The sequence below is a fragment of the Tursiops truncatus genome, chromosome 1 (assembly GCF_011762595.2).
Source record: "Tursiops truncatus isolate mTurTru1 chromosome 1, mTurTru1.mat.Y, whole genome shotgun sequence".
NCBI lineage: Eukaryota > Metazoa > Chordata > Mammalia > Artiodactyla > Delphinidae > Tursiops > Tursiops truncatus.
This window is the reverse complement of record NC_047034.1, coordinates 35,154,313-35,171,612: the sequence shown is the minus strand read 5'-3', so window position 1 is coordinate 35,171,612 and position 17,300 is coordinate 35,154,313. Positions and strand designations below refer to the sequence as shown.

The 17,300-nt window shown below is 42.4% G+C and overlaps 1 protein-coding gene across 10 annotated transcripts in view; it reads right to left on the bottom strand.

Annotated features, from left to right (window-relative positions):
- Window positions 1–17,300, bottom strand: part of DYRK3 (dual specificity tyrosine phosphorylation regulated kinase 3) — a 32,635-nt gene that overhangs the window by 14,496 nt on the left and 839 nt on the right. For 2 of the 10 annotated variants that reach the window (XM_073802554.1, XM_073802556.1), the window contains exons 2-5: window positions 15,910–16,021; window positions 9,176–10,305; window positions 7,723–7,792; window positions 5,893–5,924 (exon numbers count right to left, since the gene is read on the bottom strand). In XM_073802554.1, coding sequence (XP_073658655.1) covers window positions 5,893–5,924; window positions 7,723–7,792; window positions 9,176–10,305; window positions 15,910–16,021 — 1,344 coding nt within the window. Of the gene's footprint in view, window positions 1–1,763; window positions 10,306–15,909; window positions 16,022–17,300 lie in introns of those variants that run through there. The other 8 variants (XM_073802537.1, XM_073802549.1, XM_073802551.1 and 5 more) reach the window with 7 other exon arrangements.

Below are 17,300 nucleotides of genomic sequence, written 5' to 3'. Positions count from 1 at the left end.
TCCTCCTCCCCCCAGGGTTGCTTTGGATGGCAACTTAGAAATAGAATTGATGTTTGAGGAGGGAACAGCAAGCGTCACACCCCTGACCTGAAATCATGTCGGAGGAACCCCGAGGGTGACCCCATCTCATCTTCAAGGTCAGAAACAGAGGGAAGTGAGAGCCACATAGCAAGGGGATAGCGTGTCTCTACACTATCTTTCCTCCTCAGCCTTCAGCTCCGAACACAAGACTCCAACTCTCGGCAGACTAAGAACATTCTCTTCTGAAACTCTCTCCCCTTCCCACCCCATTCACTTGCAGATTTATTCAAATTTTAAAACCAGAACGGACTGTGGATAACTTGGCATTTTCTCTAACTCCACTGCCTGGCTTTTTAAAATTCTGAACAAACAGTCGACAGTGCTGCTGGCGCGCTCCATCCCTGGCAAATGCCACTCGAGGGCACTTTTTCACACACACAGCAGTTGCTCAGTAAGTCACTGTCAAGAGAATAAATGCACCAATGAAGGCCTGTATGGACGGGCTTCGGAAGGGCAGAGGTGAGTTTAGTTTGGGCCAGGGATCCCCCCCAGGGATGATTAAGAATTTTCCGCGGTGGTTTGGATTGGGTGTCCCGAGTCTGCTTGCCATCAGAAGCTGTCAGCAGCCACTTGCAGAGGCAGGGCTGAGCAGCCTCTGTAAACAAGCAGGGCGCATTGCACCCAAACGCATGCTACGGAAAGGTCAAGATCAGCCCTCAGCATTGGCACCGTCCAGCCACAGTCAGTTCATGTGCCTCTGGACGGATGCCTTCCCGGACATTGCAAGGCAAAGGACAACACACCTTGAGCTCTCATTGCCATTTCACTGCCTTTTCTAAGCTCTGATAAGCTTTTGCCTTAAACGCAACAAAAAACCATAGGAGTGTCCTGGCTTGGGGTGTACTAGATCATGGGGGAATCTGAACAGCTATGTTCTTTTAACTTCCCCCTGGCCTGTAGTTTCTCCAGCCGAAGTTAGTTTTTCTAACATGCAGCAGCTTCATGTGAGTTATGGGAAGGTCCTTTTCTAGCTTTAGGCCCTGCTCTCCTAAAGCAGGAAGCCCATTCAAGAAGCCAAGGGACAACTCAAGGGTGGCAGAAGGCAGTTCTTCCGCGTCCACTTAGCTCCTGTTGCCGGGGCAGGAAGGGCTCAGGGCCAATCAGAAGCAGGCAGCAGCTAAGGTGCCTGAGGGCCCCAAAAACATTCTTTCCCTTTCCATTTGCTCAGTTCCCTTAAGCTTTACTTACACGCAGACAAAAACCCCGGAAACTTCCCAAATAAGCTGCATTCCTTAAACTGCTTGCCAGACCTCATCCTTAAGCTAAGCTTAGGCCCCAGGAGAGTAAACGTGATAACTCTCTCCTGATGGGAGAGCCGATTGTGAGGGCTCCGGGAAGCAGGCCATCCCTGAGTACTGCGCCTGTTTCCCAATCTGCCTTCTTTACAACAATGCCAGAGCTTATGGACAGGCGCTCTGGGGAACTAAAAGGATATTATAGGATGAATCTCTACAAGGCTGTTTCTCATTCCACTCCTTTTCTCATCCCAATATTTTCTTTTTCGAGCATTTCTTTCTCTGTCATTGCCATCAAGTTAAGAGAGGCTGTACCTGCAGCACAGCCCTAAAAATTCAGTGATTGATAACTTGCCTACCACACTGGGAACATTTCAGAGTATAGCACTCAGGGCCTGCTGGGAAAGTTGTCAGCCTTGGTTTTGAAAGTTATGAGATGCTGAAAAATTCTCAAAGCAATTTTTATTTTTTAAAAAACGAACAACCTAAAATTAAAAAAAAAAACAGAAAAACACTGACTCATCCATGCCAAACTGCGCTTTCCAGAGGAAGTGTGTCAGCAGATTCAAGTGAACAATGATAGAATCCCATGATCCCAAATGATTCAAACCTGATGCTTTAGAGGCTGACATCCTGAGCTGAAATAGCCACAGGTCACCATCTGGCCTGATTTAGGGGAGTCCTTTCTTTTTAGTTTATTTCTGTAGTAGCAATAAGAGGTGAGAATCTTTCGAGTCAACTGTCAGGCAGGCTTCTCCTGTCACAGAAAAAATTATGAGAGCTTGGGCTTCACTTAGTGGTTGCTGAGCTATATTAAGAATCATATCCTTTCTTTAAAGTCTAGACGATATATTTGTAGCTCTGGCTTATCTCAGGGGCTATGGCTCTCAGGGACCAGAGAGCTTAGTCCTTACATGGTTGGGTTCACTGAAAAACTTTTCTCGCTGAAATTAGCAGGCATAATTTGACAGACACTTGGAGAGGATTACCCCTAATCACATTCTGGTTGAAGGCCAGGTTTGGAAGTAAATTCTTTTAAAATCTTGGGCTTTAGGAAGCACAGCTTGAAGGTGAAAGTGGGACATGTTATGTTGAAAAGAGGATATTAAAAATGTTATTAAAAACTGAGAGGCTGATTCCTGGCAGAGGACAACTCTTCCTTGATTTGCTGATCCCTGGCCTTGTCTCTCTCTCCTTGTTTGGAAGACCCAGGTTGTTCACGTTGTGGATGCCTGCAGTTGCTCTGTGCATATTAAGTTATAGGGCTGTACAGACTGGTCACCTCTGGCGAGACTGAAGAGACAGAGGAGAGCGTGTTCCGGCAGTTCTACCTGGTTCAAAGGATAAGCTCTTATCCTTAATTCTCAAAGGAGAAAAAGCATACAGACGCAGTCTAGAACAATCATTGTCACTCTTCCAACTTCTGTGTTCATGACATTGAATAACAGATGAAAGAGAAATAATCAAAAGTAAATGAGAAAGAGTTTTCCATGATTCACTAAAGTAGTAGGAGTATTCTGTTAGGAAATCCCAGAACAATTTATCGGCTGCTACCTAAAATTTCGCATTTAACTTTAATTATGCCTAGTTAGGAATTCAGCAAAACAGAAAGTTTCAACATGACCAGCTGCTACAGATCCACACTGTTTCACAGTTGAAATTTTTGTTTAATCTTTTGTTCAGTTTTTTGATCACGCAAGAAACCCCGTTCTTAACAGATTCAGTGTCATGAAAACTAAAATACAATGACATTAGCCAGCTAACCTGTCTGTCCCAATCCGCACCGTAAAACACCTAGGAATAAAGTATACTACTACGGTCATAAATTAATTTCATCTGGGAAAGGAGATGCGGGTTAGACTCTTTCCCTCTTCACAGAGCCCCTGGGAGACAGAAGCAGAATCTTTATATCATAGTTAGGTTATGGTTGCATTTTCCTTTTCATTATTATCAGTGTCAAATACCGGACCAGAAGAAGGTGGCCTCACATAACCCTTCTCCAATTACCCTCTCTCAAAAAGAAGAGATGGGAGATTGACTACATAGGTCGACTTGAAAGAAGACAAGAGGTGAGCACACTCCTGGTACCCGGACGGAAACAAACCTGCATCATCTGCACATGCTCGGTAGCATCACAACCGATTAACGCAGAGCTTCATGATGAATGGGAATGCCCATTTGAAGCTCGCACTCTAACACAAGAGAAATCGTGATAGCACATGATGAACAGATCAATCACTGTGAGGGTAGAAAGTGGGATGGAGTCTAATAAAATGAGCAGGTATTAGCTGGACTAGCCAATTTTCCATGTTGAAAGAAAAACATGATTTTAGGAATGAAATAAAACAAACATTCCTACCCAGCTCTGTACTGTGTCAATAACAGTTTGGAAACTCAGTTGATTTTGTAAATTTAAAAATCAATAAAAGGGGTGAGAAGAGTCCCTGCCTGGATGGCAGTTGGGAATGGAAAGAGCTTGGGAAGGTGGCAAGGAAAGCCAAATGGATCTGACTTAAATGCTTCTTTTTTTCAAATAATTTTTTAAAAACGTTTAAAAGTTCCACCTAGAATTGTATTTAAATTTTCCTATAAATTAAAATAAAGTGAAAAACAGTGACCCCGCTCCACTCTTTGCGGCCTGGCTTTTGTTTCTCACTTTACCGTTAGAAAAGTCGGGTCAGAGTTGTGTGGGTGTTGGGCGTTTAAGCTCCATTCTCCTTAATCAGGAGAAACACCTCAATGTTGTGATGCTCCAGAGGAAGCAGCTTGCCCAAGTCAGAGATGAAATATATTCGGAGTCAGGCATCAAACCCAGGTCTCCTCACTATTTTATTCGTTCCTGGGGCAAGGGGAGAATGACGGTTGTTAGTGTGTATTTCAGAATCCAGTTCTCAAACTTTGATGTGCGTGTGAACCCCCTGGGAATCTTGTTAACGTGCAGATTCTGATTGATAAGGTCTAGGATGGGGCCGGCACTCTGCATTTCCAGGAGATGCTGATGATGCTGGTCTGGCCCACAGCCCACTCTGAGTAGCAAGAGAAGTCCACTGCCTGCTAGTGAAGACACTGAAGTGGACTGGCTAAAAGTCAGTCACAGCAAGTTTGGGTCAGGAAGAGCTGGGACCGTATCACCCACCCATCTCTGCATTCCCTGCTAAGCCCCTGTTGTGTGCTACACCTCACTGCTGACTCTTACTGAACTGGAGTGAACTTTGGGAAACACCCAAAGGACTGCTGACAAGCCATGTAGTAGCTGGCAAGGCTTTGGGAAGGCGGTGCTCACAGACCAGTCAAGGAATACATTAGAACACGGTTTCTCCCATTTCTCAACTTAGAAACTGTTATCTTTAAAAAACCTGAACATCATCTCCAGAAGTAAGATATGGAGAAGACACACGAAGAGAATCAGCAGACAGTTTCTGGCATTCTCTTGGAGCTGAGTGGTTAAAGATAAAACTAACTCATGCAGTAAGATTCAATGACCTTTGTATTCTAGTGACAATGATAATAACAGATGATATAAAGAAACCTGCCACCTCATTCCTAGAGCTCAATCAGAAACTTGGGACTTCACCCTCATTTCCTCTTCCAGATTTTGTCACCTTCAGAGATGTAAGGAAAACAAACACTTTTGGTTTCTACTGTCATCCTTCTCATTGGCTCCAAAAAATCTTGACCAAATAAAGTGATAATTTAATCAAGAGGGGTGGGGCGTCAAAAAGACACTGACATTATGAAATTAAAATAGCAGCAGCTATTCTTAGCTGACAAACAAGTAAGGCATAAATAATTCTATCTCCCCAAGATGCTCCTCAAATCTACCATCGAAAAAGAACTAACCGAGCCTCAGTTTTCTTATCTGGTTAAGGGGGATAATAATAACTCCCATCCTGCAGAGGTAGCAAATGAGATAATGCTGCAGGTTCATTGCCTGGTATTTTGTGGGGTACCCATTTTCACAACTGAACAATCTTTTCCCCCAAAAGTGGACAATGCAGGTGAGAATCCAGATGTATAATTGGTCCATGTTGAGGGATTATGAGGCTAGTTCAGTGAGAAGGGCAAGGAGGAAGGGGAATTGAGGATGCCAACGAGACACAATCATGGGATCCAGATTCAGAGGAACCAAGTGAGATGAGGAGGGAGTGATGATGGTGGTGGTGAAGGGTGGGGAAGGTGCTGGCTGCTGCTCCCAAGTGAGGGTGTTGCAAAGATGAATCAGCCTGGTCCCTGCCTTCTACCTACAAAAGCCATTCTACCCACACACTTCAGGGAACAACGCAACCCAGCCAAACTGCCCTCATCCCTTTGTCACGATAGTGGAAATGTTTCTGTCTGGAAGACTGGGCAGATCCTCCTGAATGCCCATATACCTTAGACCTTCTATTGAAGCCAAGATTTTCTGAATAGCTGACCCCTGGAGAAAGTTGCATTGATTTTGAGATTGGGAGCCTCATATCCAGTTTCCAAATAGCAATACAGAGTGTTCCTCATTCATGATGGTGCATACTACTTCATTTACTGTGATTCAACAAATGTAGTTCCAAGCCCCCCAAACCCACACCCAGGAACAAACCTTGGAGTACCTTTCTGCTCTCCAACTCCACACTGTAAAAAAAAAAACAAAACAAAAAATCAATAAAAGAAGGTGGGACTTTCCTGGTGGCACAGTGGTTAAGACCCCACGCTCCCAATGCAGGGGGCCCAGGTTCGAGCCCTGATCAGGGAACTAGATCCCACATGCATGCTGCAACTAAGAATTCGCATGCCACAACTAAGGAGCCCGCGTGCCACAACTAAGGAATGGGTGAGCCACAACTAAGAAGCCTGCAAGCCAAAACTAAGGAGCCTGCCTGCCACAACTAAGGAGCCCACACGCTGCTACTAAGGATCCGGCGAGCCGCAACTAAGGAGCCCGCGAGCTGCAACTAGGGAGCCCGCCTGCCACAACTAAGACCCTGTGCAACCAAATAAATAAATAAATATTAAAAAAAAAAAAAAGTCAACCAACTTGACCTGTTTAATCGAAATGATAAAATGGCTGAAGAACAATCTAGCAACCGTAAGACACAGCCTGAATCTCTGTACTAACTCTGATCCAATTTGGTCATTCAGTGCTATGGCTGGGCAGGGATCCAAGCAAAAATCTGACAGTGGCTAGAAAAAGGGTGACAGCTTCTAAAAACTACAATTGTCCCTAAACTTGAAACACTCATAAACCTCCTCAAATCCATCTGGTACAAACGCCATGTTTTAGAGCAGCCCACTCTCCCCGAACTTGAACCGGCCTGCAGAAGACAGCCATGCCAACTTGAATGACTCTGCTCTGCGTCACCCTCTAGGTTGCCAAATTTAGGCATAAACACACCCATTCACCCTCCCAGAGCTTTCTAGAATGGGTACAATGTCATGGGTTGTCTATATCCTGTCGCTTGGCCCAGGTTCTGTAACCTCATGGTCCATTCACTACACAAAAACAGACCACATGCCAACCTCGGCCACAGGCTCCCTTCTCTCCCAAGTCACACACAATGCCGGCTGACCAAGGAGACATCTCACTGACAACACAAACATCGAAATCCTGCACGTGGCAGATGCGTCTGGGGTTGCAGTCCTTTCAACACAGTTTGCTTAAGAGAGCAGGTCTCCCACACAGATAACGACTGGAAAGGCCACCTCACCATGTGCTCTGCCTAGATAAGGCAGGAGGCTTACACAACTTCTCTGTAAGTTCGAGCACTCAGCAGGAGTTAGGGGGCTGAAAGGAGCTGCATATGCCATTGCCTTCCCTAAACTAGGGGTAGGGGAAATAATTAAGGTTTTAAATAGTCCACTTGCTCAGTCCACAGAAGTACCAGGACATCCCCATTTTAAGAGGCTGAGGTCACAGTCTGAACCCTTCTCTGCCCTGTGGTCCTTGTGCCTGACAGGCTGGGGCCATGCTCTGGACATTTGTTCTCACAGCCTGTGCTGTGAGGAATACTTTTGGTTAAGGCACAGGTTCCTTAAGTAACATGCCCATGGCATTTTCCTTCTTTTTGTGACTGTGCTGCCCAACAAAAACAGCCTCGTTCCGACCTTATGGAATCTGTAGAGACTAAATTCTATCATAAAAATGGAACTGGATAGTCCTGAGAACAGTGTTGGAGAAAGCAACGGTCTACTCTGAAGGACACACTGTCGGGACAGAGTTCAGGTGGACTCTTGTTCTGGAGGAGGGTGGAAGTAGAGACACGGCAGGGGGAAGAAAGCAAAACTGCAGCAGTGAGTTAGTTACTGTCCCTTTCACCGTCCTTCTGAATAAGGCATCTGGCTAGCAAGTAGTTTTATCACCAGCCCTCACTGTTTAAATCTTAGCAGAGAAAAAGAGAGGACGTTGAAGTGAAGAAAAAATGAAATGGATTACCACCAGTTTCTGGATTTTCTTCTTATATCTGAAGCTCACTCCCAGTCTAGGGAATAGTCTTCGGTTTAAACTGAAAGTGAGAAAATTGTGGCACATTAAGGTGGCAGATAGCTGGAAAGAGGAGCGAAAGCAATGAAGCTGTAGTTCGGGTTATGTGATAGCAATCACTTTTATAAGGAAAGAGTCCATGGAAATGCAGAACTGCAGTTTGCAGGCTGATTCTACCTTTAACGTTCTGGGTCATTTGGGGCCAAGAACTTCTTTATCTTCCTTAGAGATGGGAGGAGGGATGCATATGACTTGTTTTAAAGCCAGTACTTTGTGAAGTGGTAAGATGTCTGTAAAATGCTTTGAGTGCCCAGGAAACAAACCAGTGGCAAAATAATAATAAATAAAAATAGTAACGACAACATACAATAAAAACACCAGGCATCACAGGATTGAAGGGCAGAGAAATGAGCCACTTGGAAGCAGTGACGAGACGAGACCCACAGCTTTCCGGAGCTTCCCCCACCCCATACTCTGCTGTGAGCCCTTTCACCTAGCATGAGCCCACAGGACAGGCTGCTGGCGCCAGAGATCTAGCTTTGAGTCTCATCTATAACTACGGCCATGTCCCAAATTAACCCTCTGCAACAGATGCCAAGGGAGACTAGAAGTGAATGTTCAGGATATACTTTCTGGTACATCGTCTACCTTGAGAGAAAGGGATTTAAACCAACAGAATAATACACAGGTTGATGAACACCTGACGATAATAACAAAAGATGCACTGACCTATAAAGTGCCTTTTACTATGTATCCCAGGATGGACAATACAAGCTGGTTAGGTAATTAGCCCTTCAAGAGTTCTTTTACAGTCATATAAAAATGCTTTGCCTTGTTAAAAAAAGATATCTAGTCTACCAAAACCATATCCATGAATGGGCTTGGGTTTTTTTTCCATTTTCAGGTTTGCAAGATAATTAAAAATACCTACATATCATCTCTGAGCACACCAGCTGTCCATTAGCTAATCAGTTTTGGCAATACACTGCACAGAGGTATACCACTACTGGTTTCTGACATTAAGTTAGCTTTAAGCTTATTGGCTATTCCTACAACTGGAGGCAGCTTGGAACCCAGGCCCTGGAAAGCATTTGCAGGATTTACTAGCCTTTTGCCTGACACCTTTTCAATGGTGAGAGGTCTGGGCACAGACTTGCTAATCCAAGGGTGTCTTAGTGCTTGAGCTGGGGTCAGGCGGGCAGAGGGGTCCCAGTGAAGACACCTTTTCAAAAACTCTATGAATAAGTAATCATCACACCCCTTCAGTGCTGTCCCCCAGTCTTTGCTGCCTGGGGGACCCCGCTTCTTACCCCTCCGTGAACAACCTCCCACAAGCACAACCCTCCCATCTGCCTGAGTGGTCACGGAACAGTAGCGAGGTAGGCCCTTGGAGTTAATGAAGTACTTGGCACGTTTGCATTGCTCCAGGAGTTTTGGTGGTGGCATCCCTAGAAGCTCCATCATACAGGCCAGCTGGTCTCCTTCATCCTCTCCAGGGAAGAGAGGCTGTCCTGTTAAAAGTTCTGCAAGGATGCAGCCAAAACTCCATATGTCAATGGGCGTGCTGTAGCGGCTTCCTAAGATGATCTCTGGAGCTCTGTAGAACCGAGACTGGATATATGTGTAGAGCTTCTGGTACTCAAAACAGCTGGACCCAAAGTCAATGACCTTAGTCGCACTGCGTCCATGGTGTTTCAGGAGAATGTTTTCTGGCTTCAGGTCACAGTGAATGATCTTGTTTTTGTGGAGGGCATCCAAGGATTGCAAGATGGATTGAGCAAACTTGCGAACCAACTGGATGCTAAAACCCTGGAACTTGTTTTTTTTAATGAGCTCATACAGGTCTATGCTCAGCAACTCAAAGGCCATGCAAACATGGTTCCGGAACGTGAAACTTTCCAGCATATGAATGACGTTCATGCTACCGGTTTTATCCTGCTTTTTAAGGTGCTCCAAAATCCGGATCTCCTCGGCTGCTTGGCGATGGAAGCGCTTTTCATTGCGTACCATCTTCAGGGCCACGTACTGTCGAAGTTTGTGATCATAGACCCGGGCTACCTGCCCAAAACTGCCCTTGCCAATAATTTTCAGCACCTCGTATCGATAAGCTAGATGGTCTCGAGGCACATGAATATAGGCCCCATCTGCATCATCGTAACCCCCATTATTGGGACCACCGATAACTCCATGCCTTTTTTTGGCATTTGGACCCACAAAGTAAATTTCTGGATAATTGATGATTTCCAGCTTCTCATAAGCAGTGAGGTGGTGTTTATATTGCTTCAGCGCTTGTTCTGGAGTCAGAGGCAACACTTTGGGGGCTTTGGATGAACTGCTGGATTTTGCTGTATTCAAACTATCTGAACTTTTACCCTGAGAAACTGTAGGAGAGCATTTTTCAGAGTCGTTGACGCCATCTGACTGAAAAGTATCAGATCTTCTGTTGCCAAATTCTTGAAATAGTTGTTCTACCTTCATCTCACCTCCATTCAGAAAGCGCTGAGTAGGATCTCTTGTTAAATGCTCAGTGGTGATCTACGGCAAAGAGAAGTGAATCCATGTTAGAGTCACTAAAAACGGTGGAAGAATGAAAGAATCGTCCCCCTGACTGAACAAAACAACAAAACATGCCAGTTGTGTAGTTAAAAGACCCAAAAGTGAGATAAGAGAAGCAGGAGTCTCTAGAAACTCGTGTTATGTTAATCCTTAGGTTCCCTGACTGCTATGGCCACCCCAACCCCGCTACATAGGCCTCCCCTTTGTTCAAAACAAGACGGTCACCTTACCATACCCGAAACATGCTAGATTCCTTCTAACTGGTATGTCTTCCTACCGAGAATCTTTTCACCCCATCCACTCAAATCCTACGCTCTTTCAAAGCCCAGTGCTAGTCCTCCCTCTTCCACTTAGAACTACTCCAAGCCCGTACTAACTACGGCTCCACTCACATCTTAACTGCAGCTTTTTGAGTCTACCACATAATCTGGCACTTGTTATATATATACTGTCCTATATTGTTACAAACTGTTTCAAATATCTTCCCAAATCTTAAGGACATGTACCAGGAGCAAATTAATACATATTAAAGTGTTCTGTAAATGATAAAGGGACAGAGGCAGGAAGTGATCCCCAGGTCTTCGGAACCTTGGTCCAGAACATTAACATAACCTGGTACCAGGTTCTCCTAGTGCCTGTACTATTCTCCAGTAGGGCTGAACGTTGACCTTGGCCTGGAATCAACCAAGGCCTCATCATCTACTCCTGGGTCCCCAAATAAATGATCACATCTTTCTAACTCAGGTCATTGAATCACAAAATTTCTAATCCAGAGAGAACTCTTGAGATCACCAAGGCCAATTCTTTATGTATCTGATGAATAGCAGTGAGAATCTAAGGCCCCAGGGTGCTTCTTGTAAAACTCTCCTAAAGACAAAGAGTCTCCTTTCTCTCTCCCTCCCTTGCTCCTAGACACATACACTAGTCTCCCTCAACAAAAGCCTACGTGACAGAGGCATACAACTCTTTTTACTTGATTTGGCATCACCTTTTCCTGCAAGGAACAATAACCCACAGAAGAAAACTCTACTTATTAAATACCTCTGAAATGAAATACGATTCTTTGAAACTCGATGGAGGGAAAGACAACGAAAAAGCCAAACACTAAAAAAAATACTAAGAAAAATATAAGAATGTGCTAGAAGGAAAGAAGAAAAAAAGTGCTAAATCTGTTGTTTAAAAAAAAAAGTCGGGCTGGCCTTCCCTGGTGGCGCAGTGGTTGAGAGTCCGCCTGCCGATGCAGGGGACACGGGTTCGTGCCCCGGTCTGGGAAGATCCCACATGCCGCGGAGCGGCTGGGCCCGTGAGCCATGGCCTCTGAGCCTGTGCGTCCGGAGCCTGTGCTCCACAACGGGAGAGGCCACAACAGTGAGAGGCCCGCGTACCGCAAAAAAAAAAAAAAAGTCTGGGATACTTCAAAGAACAACTATTTTTCTTAACAGACCCTGAATAACTGTACCCCTGATCTGTATGATTGAGAGCCTCTATGATCAGGGGTAGATAATTCCAGAGAAGCTCTGAGCTATATTTATGATCTCTTAAAATATAACTCAAATTATAAGGTAATGATCCAAAGTGGCCAACCATTTAAAAAGTAGAATTTTAATATAACCTAAGCAAACAACACCTGACCCATCACCTATATAAATAGAAATACAAAAGATGAAAATATAAAAAACAAAAAAGGGATAAAAAAAAATTAAGTGTTGGCATACTTTAGACAGCCCCTAATTTAGTTATAAAAGCATGACATTAGTTTCTGCCTGCTTCTTTTAGGTCATTTAATCAATTTAAACATTTATATAGTACTACCGTTACAAAAATGAGGCACTGCACCATCTTACGTATAAGCAAAGCAGCCAGTACAACGGTAGCCATACTTTGGCATTGAGTTTCTAAATAAAGAGGCAAGATACGGACCAGGAGAGATCTCTGATACCAAAATAGAGAACTATCATTAGTCAAGAAAATAAAATAGGCTTGCAGACAGAACCTAAACACCTTGCTAAAATGTAAATATAATGCAACATTTTTTTTTTTTTTTATCAGCAATGAAGTCAAATAACCATTCCTGTTTTTAGGGATGAAAAAAAAAGGTCTCATCCATCCATCTAACATTCACATGAGCACTAATTGTTCACAATTATAAAAGTGCCAAAAAACAGGTTACCTCAAGGCACTACAATCTATTAGGAGATAGGTTTGGCTGAACTAGGGAATTATAATTATTTGGTTTTAGGTAGATTTACATAACAAAACCAAATATTTGCATGCATCTAAACCAGTTTTCCTTAAATTTTTACTACCTAACCTAAATGCATCTAAATATTTACTGCTAAAGTCCTGGGGACACATTCTGAAGAAATGTGAAGTCAGAAGGCCTAGGTTGGGGTCCTGGCTACACTGCTCCAAAACTGTAGGTCCCAGGGTAGGCTTAACCTTTAGCCCAGTTTCTTAGCCTCAATTTCTTTATCTTTAAAATGTGGATAATAATACCTCCTTGCAGGATGTTGTGTGAATCAAATTATAATTAATAATATATGTGAAAGACCCTCAGAAACTATAAAACATGTTAAAAACACTGGTAACAATTCGGCAAAATTCTCAATATATTGTTTAAACTCCAATACACCCTCCCTTTCCCCTTTTAGCTTAGCTTTTCTCTCTGTGGTACCTTCCTCTGCAGCTCCAGACTCCCTCCACCAGACATCTGGCATTAACTATGCCTTCTGCTCCATGAAGGCCTGCACAAGCAGCCTTCCCTTAGGATGCATGGAAACACCTCACCCACTTTCTCCCCCACATAAAACCTCCTTTCAACTTGCCATGCAATTTAATGGGTTATCTCTCCAGAGATATTTGCCCCTTAACAAGATCAATGCCTTAACCCAAGGGAATGACTCTCTAGGACCCGCAGTCATCAATGACAAGCTGGTAGGAAAGGTATTTGTGGTCCAGGGTCCACCCCTGGGTATTTCACCTACTCTGCCTACATGTAAGGCTGTGCTGGCTCTGGAGGTATTCATTTCTGTTTGTGATAAAGAGAGGGTCTCAGGTACAGAATGTTAATAAGAACAGAAATTTAATTTCCACAGAACTATTACAATAAGATTAAGGATGCCATTTGGATTTCCTGACTCATGGTTTTTCCTTAAAGTGAGCCTAGATCTCTCTGCAAATTAAGTCTTATTTTGCCCTCCGGAACTACGCAGGAGTGTCCAAATTTCCATGTTAAAGCCCTTCAGATGCCTAATAGGGGCTGTCCTGCCTTCACCACTTTTTCTCTAGGCTCATCATCCCCATCACATCCTCCACCTCACACAGCCTGGGTCAGGCTGCCTTACTATATCCTATTCACGTTCTCAACATGTTATGGGCTGCACGTTATGTCTCTCTGCAAGTGTGGCTCCCAGAACAGAACGAGACACTTCAGGTCTAGTCCTCTGTGGACTGTCAAGGTTTGAACCTCCAATGAATCTGAAGAATTCCAGAAAGGAATTTTTCCACACAGGGAGGGATTCTCGCCTTAGCTTTCTTTCCTTTCCTGTAATAACTCAAATACTGGTCTGAATCAATTATGTATCAAGTCTGCTGTGCTATAAATAAAATCTTCCTTCCATTGTTCTAGGAGAATCTACAATTTTCACACATGTTAAAGTAGTTACAAAACACTATATATTTCTAGTCTAGGGTTATAATCACAATAACTGACCAATGTCTGCAATCGACTTCAAATATTTAACTATGTAATTATATCCAGAGAGACAAATAATGCCAGATTAATCATGTTTTATTTAAGAATGCTTCATATACATTTTTAATTTGGAGCACTCTTTTTTTTTTTTAACATCCCTGTATTGGAGTATAATTGCTTTACAATAGTGTGTTAGTTTCTGCTTTATAACAAAGTGAATCAGCTATACATATACATATAGCCCCATATCTCCTCCCTCTTGCATCTCCCATCCTCCCTATCCCACCCCTCTAGGTGGTCACAAAGCACCGAGCTGATCAATTTGGAGCACTCTCGACACTTCAAATAGAATCTTCAACTGTGTTAATCAAGTCTTAAAGATCTTGCTGAGAAATTCAGAAAAGGAATATCCTTCTCATCCAGATATAGAACACCACCCTCTCCCTCGCTCTCCACCCTAAATCTCTGCAACACAAAGCTAACCCAATAAAAGCCTATGAGCAGATGATTTATAGTTTACAACAAGAGTGTAAGGGCATCTTGGATAAACAATGAAGCCAAAGGACTCTGTGAAATGAGCAATAGCGTCTCACAATGGAGTCATGGCATAATGAACTATAAGTGTTACTAAGAGGTCAAAAGCACTTTTTTCAGCAAAATTTGCAAAGACACCATTGGTTTAGAATCTAAAATCTTGTGTTTTGCAAGCTGTGTTACTCTGAATACCATACAGTAAAAAAATTCATTTTGATCCTGAAACATACAATTTAATTGCCCTACTATATGGTGATTAGCACTGGCCAACTCTGAAGTAAAGTTAAAATGGACTTTAAGTCACATGATGACCGACTGTAAAAGTTTCCCAGACAGATGTGCTAATTGTCAGCAAGTAACCACGAAATCTGATAGTCAACACAAGGAGTATATAGGTGGTTCTGGAGCTCTTAGAGGTTTTTACATATTAAAAAAAATAAGCTTGTGGAGAATGGAAACTTACTGCACTTCAGAAAGGAGATTAAAAATAGGGTGACCAGCCTTCCAAATATATGTAGCCCGTATTTTGTAATATTATTAGCCTTGAAAGTAGTGAAGGGGTTGATTTTTAATGGCAAAAGCTGACAAACCGTTGGGAAGGACTATGAAAAATGCAAGCAGTTTTTTACATAGAAATAATTTTAGGTCTTAAACAGAAATATGAAGGAGAATTATTGATAAATTAGTCTACTCAATTATTCAGTTTGTTCATTGATGATACATGCAGCAAATTTTAAAGTCACAGGAGAGATTCTCCCTATCATGGAACTTGTCCAAACCCTGCTCTCCCTACCACTCCACGAGTGCCGAGGGAATGGGAATTAATTTATTCTCTTAAACATAAAACGGTGTCAAAAGCTAAATGTCTGCAAGCTCCAAAATGATTAAATGTATCGAAACCAAAATGTATTGTTCAAGTTCTATTTATGATCTATAAAATGGTTCTCTTAAGCATACTAATAAGCTAGGACTGCATTTCTACCGTGCAGGGAAAATCTGCAGATCTGTAAGTTCAGAGGTATTTTCTGTTTCTTGTTCTTGTTAAAATGAGCCATCATAATATACTGCACATATCATTCTATTAAAAAAATAACCACTATCTAGATAAAAGTAGCATGTCATTTTTTCCCCTATTTACCCCAGTGATTGAAAGGAATAGGTGGGTTCCAAATCAAAATCATTCTGAAAAGCTGAACTTGGACCACAGAAATTGTTATTGGAAGTCAAGAGAAACCAAAAGTGAATAAATAAGAGCCTGGGTTACCAGTGAGATGTAACTGTCCCTTGACCATTTAAAGTAGCACTTCCTCCTTTCCAGGCCCATTAGAGCTCAAAGAATTACTTCATTTACTTACATTTAGTCTTCTGGGTAGAGGTGGTTCAGAAGGATTGCAGAGTGCATTTGAACAGGGTGGGCATTTGGTTTCATCTATCATCACGAAGGTATCATAGACACCATCACCCAATCTAGTTGAAAGGATTACAGATAAAATCTGTCAGTAACCGAAGTATATAAATTTGTATTTCCAAAACACCCTGTGTCTTAACTGCTTCATATCTGCTACAAAGAATAATTAAGACAAACAAATGTCCACACTGCATTTTGGCACTGAATACACACCACAGGGGTATTTGGCAGAGGAAGAGAGGAAACCCAACTTTTCCTCCTTTTTTTATTTTTAAAGAAAGGACAGCATTTCTAGGTTTATATTTTGAAATCGTTAACATAAATCTTACTTTCTGAATGTTGTTAACAATAGGGGCTATCAAAAGAATCTCATTTAACTTACTACTTGAAAACGAAGGCTAGTTGAAATCTGAAGCCTAAAAGCTAACCAGAACAAACAAACAAGACAGAGAACTGTATTTTCAAGTCGGAGACTTGGATTCTAATCTCAGCTCTACCACTGGCTACTCTACCTTCCTCTCTGAGCCGTTGGCCACATGTTGTAAAGGGAAGAGTAGTTCCAGTCTACGCACTTCTGGGTCTCACAAGCAAGAAATAAAAGGCCTTCTTAGGGCTGTTTTCTCTTTATTTATTTATTTACTTTCCTACTTAACATCTATCTAACTTGTAGAAAAATACAGTGAATTCTACAGCAAATACTATAGGGATTCTCTAAATTACAAAATGTACTGGATTCCACATCTTTACCCACTTAATTTTCTGGTGGATGGTGGAAGCTAAATGCCAAATGATCATTTCTCTGCTCTTTAACACTGTGCCTCCACCGCTGTAAGGGAACACAAAAGACGGAGAGGATTTATTTAATCCACAAGATGGCTCTGAATAATGTATTTCATCCGCCACCAAGAACACGGATTTCCCAGTAACACACATCAGCATTTCATTGTATCATTTTTACATGATAGACTATGAATACAATGATAATGAACCAGCTGCAAGGGAAGAATTTTTTTTAATCTTTAAAACTATGCTGAAATATTTTAGTGGCTTATAAAAACTGTTTTGTCAAATTAGTTCTAGAGTTTTCTTAATCGATGTGTTATAGGAATACAAAGAGAAAAAAAAAACGAAAAACAAAAACCAAACAGAAAACCCAATACAAATATTTTTGGAATGTTCTCTTTTTAAAAAACATGCTTACATTCTGATAAAATTATGCCTTTAACGGGAACTGCTTCATTGACAAGAACCAAAAATTCTGGCTGTGACTGATTCTTTGCCAACAGCACGAATAAAACAAAATGGGACAGACGTCCACATTTACAGAGAAAAAGACAG